Below are 3,837 nucleotides of genomic sequence, written 5' to 3'. Positions count from 1 at the left end.
GCTTGTCACCGGCTCGGTCTATATGATTACCGCACATAAAACATAATGGAGATTTGATTTCAGTGTAGTATGCATTAACTGTGATAAACATGTGAATGAAACGTTTTTCATTTTTATTTTTCTATTCTCTAATAAAATAATAAAAATGGCTTTTTTGGTTTGACAAACACAATTTCACAAATCGGCAACAACATTTCAAAAGGGCGAAACTGCTTTTGTAAACAAGAGCTTTTCACGTCTCTGGTGGGCTAATTTGTGCTCACCCACGCAATCCAGCACCATTAAATGAAAGAAGAGGATTCGGTGCTTCCATCAGTGGTATTAGATTGCGTTGGTGGGCTCAAATTAACCCACCAGCGACGTGAGAAGCTTTTGTTTACAAAATCAGTTACGCCCTTTTGAAATGTTGGTGCCGAAATATGCGATTTTATGAAATTAAGTTGATATTGCCGATTTCACCAATTTGAAGAGTTATGTGTAGATTGTGATTTGCCCGCTTCTTTTTCTCACACGCACTCTCATTTCGGGTTGATCGATTTTTGTTACTGTAATTTACCCAATAATAACCCATTACTCGTTAGTCACATGTAAGCGTGTACACTAAATCGATTCCCGCCATGATTTGACGTCTGTTTGTTTTCAGATTGAGCACTCACACAAAAATATTATACACGGAAAATCAAACTTTTTTGAGTGTATTGAGTGTGAGAAAAAGATAACTGTGAGAAAAAAATCTCGCAAAACTCTTATAAAGTGCAAAAAGCGCAATATAACTCAAAATAAAATATCTGACACCATGACTCAAAATTGAGTTCAAGGCCATGAACTCAATTTTGTCTTGAGCCAGTTTTTCCGATTTTGAGTTAAACTGACCCAAATTTGAGTTGAGCCAGACGAGCGTGCGTTCAAATCCGACGCTGTCACTTTCATAGAAGAACTGTCAATTGACGGTAAAATCAGCTGTTTTCAAACGTCTCGTGAAAAGGCCTACTGCAGTCGCATGGAGACTCCAGCCTTGCAAAAAAGGAATTTTATTATTGTTTTTGTGTTGTTTTCCTCTCCAGTTTAATCACGTTTAATCTTCAGTATGGATCACGATTACTGCAAAGTTACCGAATCAAACACCAGCGCAGATAATATTACGGATTTTACCGAAGTGGAATACCTCATCGAAGAATACGAGCATGTCAGGCCACACCTACCAGATCCGATGCAGCCCGTACCACCACTCCCTATCCGGAAGCCAACAGGTGAGCTCCATTATTGGACACTGATGCTTGATTTCTAGTCTTTAAGAAAATATGTTACAACTTTGCAGACCGTTGCACTAGTTCAAAGTATGCTCGATTGGCGAGGGAAGTGAAACGCCTTAAACGGTTGCTGGCGATAGAGCGTACCAAATGTCGGATCCTGAAGGCAAAACTGCGCAAACTGAGAGAAGAAAATCGTAGGCTAATTGCTGCCAAACGGCGTCTGGAAGCACAGCGTCTTGCTGCATTCAAGCTAACTATGCGAAAAATCTTGTACTTTGGGGTTATGCATTTTAAAGTATGTACAAGGTTACAGAAAAAGATGTTTCAAAGGTAAGTAGGATCATAATTGGTCCCAGCCGTCTGACAAGACAGACAGCATTGAGAAATAGGAATGGAATGTGAAACAATCAAATAAAACAAGTTAGTCGAGAATTGACGATTTTTGAAACCAAAGTCCGAAGAGTGTCGGCTGCCTAAAAAATGTCACAGTTCCATCCTGGTTAAATATTGTTATTGTGCAAACTAAAGCCCCAAACGCCATTCAGCGGAACGGTGACGGAAATGGAAAATTTGACACAAAATATATGGGCTAACTGTCAAATCTGCCGTTCCGCTGTATTGCAGGGGGCCTTAACAGTAGGACCCAAGAAAAAAAATTGGTGATTAACCCAGAGGTTAAACAAAGCCCGCTGAACGTTCAAGAGCTGCCCTATTAATGGGACGCTGGGATAAATGAGCTAAAGAGTCAAGTACGAAACACTGAACACGATCTTACTGTTGTGGTTGAAATACCTATCTGTAAAATTATAATTCAAGCGGTGAAATTAAATGGGAATGGCCTACGAGACGAGCCAGCCTTGGGCTGAAAGTCTCGATAATAAAGACAAAAAAATGGGAATGGAAGCGGTGGATGAACTGAAATACTCCTTAGTGTGACGTTGAGAAACATCAAACCTCATTGTCATGTGATGAAACTAAGGGTGTTCAGTATGTTTGTTACCGGAGGGTATAAACGCTCACCAACAGACGTGGTTCTGGTTCCAATACTCCTCAATTCTGTACTCTATGTTCGAGGTCAGCCTTTCGCATTTTAATAAATTCCATTCGTGAAGAAAAAGATCATAGTTGACATGAATCGGAAATAACGCCACGATTTTCACAACACACTTGGAACTTCTTTGGTGCATATTTTCTAAATGTAATATATTGCTAGGGGCCATCCATAAAGTACCTCACGCTCCTAGGGGGGGGGGGGTTTAACAAGCAGCGTGACGACTCATACAAGCAATTTAGAGGTTTAATACAAAAAGTGTGACAAAGGGGGGAGGGGGGTCGAAAATCGCCAATTTTTGCGTGACGTACTTTATGGATCTTCCCCTACCCGATATACATGTGATTTGGCTGATAATAATAGTAGGTACAAATGAATTTTTATACAATAGGCAATGCAAAAATGACCATTTTACGAAAAATAGACTAGACTCAAAATAGTGACCAAGTCACTGAAAAGTGACTCGCTACCAGGCCTGCGATTAGCAACACAGTATCTAAATCATATCTTACCTTCATCGTAAAACTTTATAATTGGGTTCGATGCTATTTTATCCAGAATTGTTTTAACACTACCGTAACAATTGCAGGGCTGTTACAACAGTTGCGATTTTAGCGTTTTTCGCAAATTTCGCGGATGTACTCTTCCAGTCGCGAAAATCGCTGTTCCTTGAAATGTTGAAAATCGCGGTTTTATTTTTAATTGATAGACCATCTGTTGACCTGACAACGCGGATTATCCAATTTGGGGAACGACACTTTATATTGCTCTCCAAGGGCGTTATTGTCCGGATCAAACGCATTGCAATTCGCACCTGGGAACGCCGGCATTGAGCTAAAGCATGCTGGTAGTCACACGTCATCATGCTGGTTATTATCAACTCTGTCCACTCGGTTGAGCGATAGAGAGGCTCTTCATCTTTCTGACCTTCTATTGCATCCACTTCTGGTCCATAGTGACCCCCAGTGCTCCAGGCTGCTTATTCCAACCATTTTATAACCTAGTTCTTTGTCATAGCTCAATTACTACCTTGGTTGGTTAGATATTTTTTTCGGTTAAAAACGTTTCTGCCATTTCGCGATCCAAAATTCCTCTTTTCTTCGTTTGCTTGTGCCTAGTGTTGTAAAAGGTCATCTGCATGTCATTTGACTAATTTGTCTGAAACTTTTTTAACTTTATAATTTTTTAAGAACCCACACTTGAGTGGTCCTATATTTTTAACCGAAGGTACATTGTTCTAAACAGGCGGTACCCCGTTTGGCATAATGCCATATGGCATAATGCCGTTTGGCATAATGTTAATTTGGCATAAGGGCCGTTTGGCATAATGACCATTTGGCATAATATGTACGCGGTGTCAAATTGAAGGCCATTTGGCATAAGGACCATTTGGCATAATTTGTATGCGGTGTCAAATTGAGGGCCGTTTGGCATAAAGGCCATTTGGCATAATTTATATACGGTTCCAAATTAATTGCCGTTTGCAACAATTCATATGCAAAAAGAAGGGTAAATTACAGAAAAAGTGAATAA

At 40.0% G+C, this 3,837-nt stretch overlaps 1 protein-coding gene across 1 annotated transcript; it reads left to right on the top strand.

Annotated features, from left to right (window-relative positions):
* The first annotated feature begins 960 nt into the window (after nt 1-960).
* On the top strand, nt 961-1,609 carry LOC134220545 (uncharacterized). Its single transcript, XM_062699629.1, has 2 exons — nt 961-1,250; nt 1,319-1,609. Exons 1-2 carry the CDS (start codon nt 1,088-1,090, stop codon nt 1,585-1,587), a joined length of 432 nt encoding a protein of 143 aa, XP_062555613.1. The 5' UTR covers nt 961-1,087; the 3' UTR covers nt 1,588-1,609.
* The last annotated feature ends 2,228 nt before the right edge of the window (nt 1,610-3,837 follow it).

Source organism: Armigeres subalbatus, chromosome 3 (assembly GCF_024139115.2).
Source record: "Armigeres subalbatus isolate Guangzhou_Male chromosome 3, GZ_Asu_2, whole genome shotgun sequence".
Lineage (NCBI taxonomy): Eukaryota > Metazoa > Arthropoda > Insecta > Diptera > Culicidae > Armigeres > Armigeres subalbatus.
Note: the sequence above shows the minus strand (reverse complement) of the source record. Positions and strands in the feature narration are given on the sequence as shown.

Bases quoted from the DNA above. Each gene is read 5' to 3' on its own strand.
- LOC134220545 (XM_062699629.1), top strand. From the start codon at position 1,088: ATGGATCACGATTACTGCAAAGTTACCGAATCAAACACCAGCGCAGAT. The intron at 1,251-1,318 runs GTGAGCTCCATT...ACAACTTTGCAG, and splicing joins CCCTATCCGGAAGCCAACAG to ACCGTTGCACTAGTTCAAAG.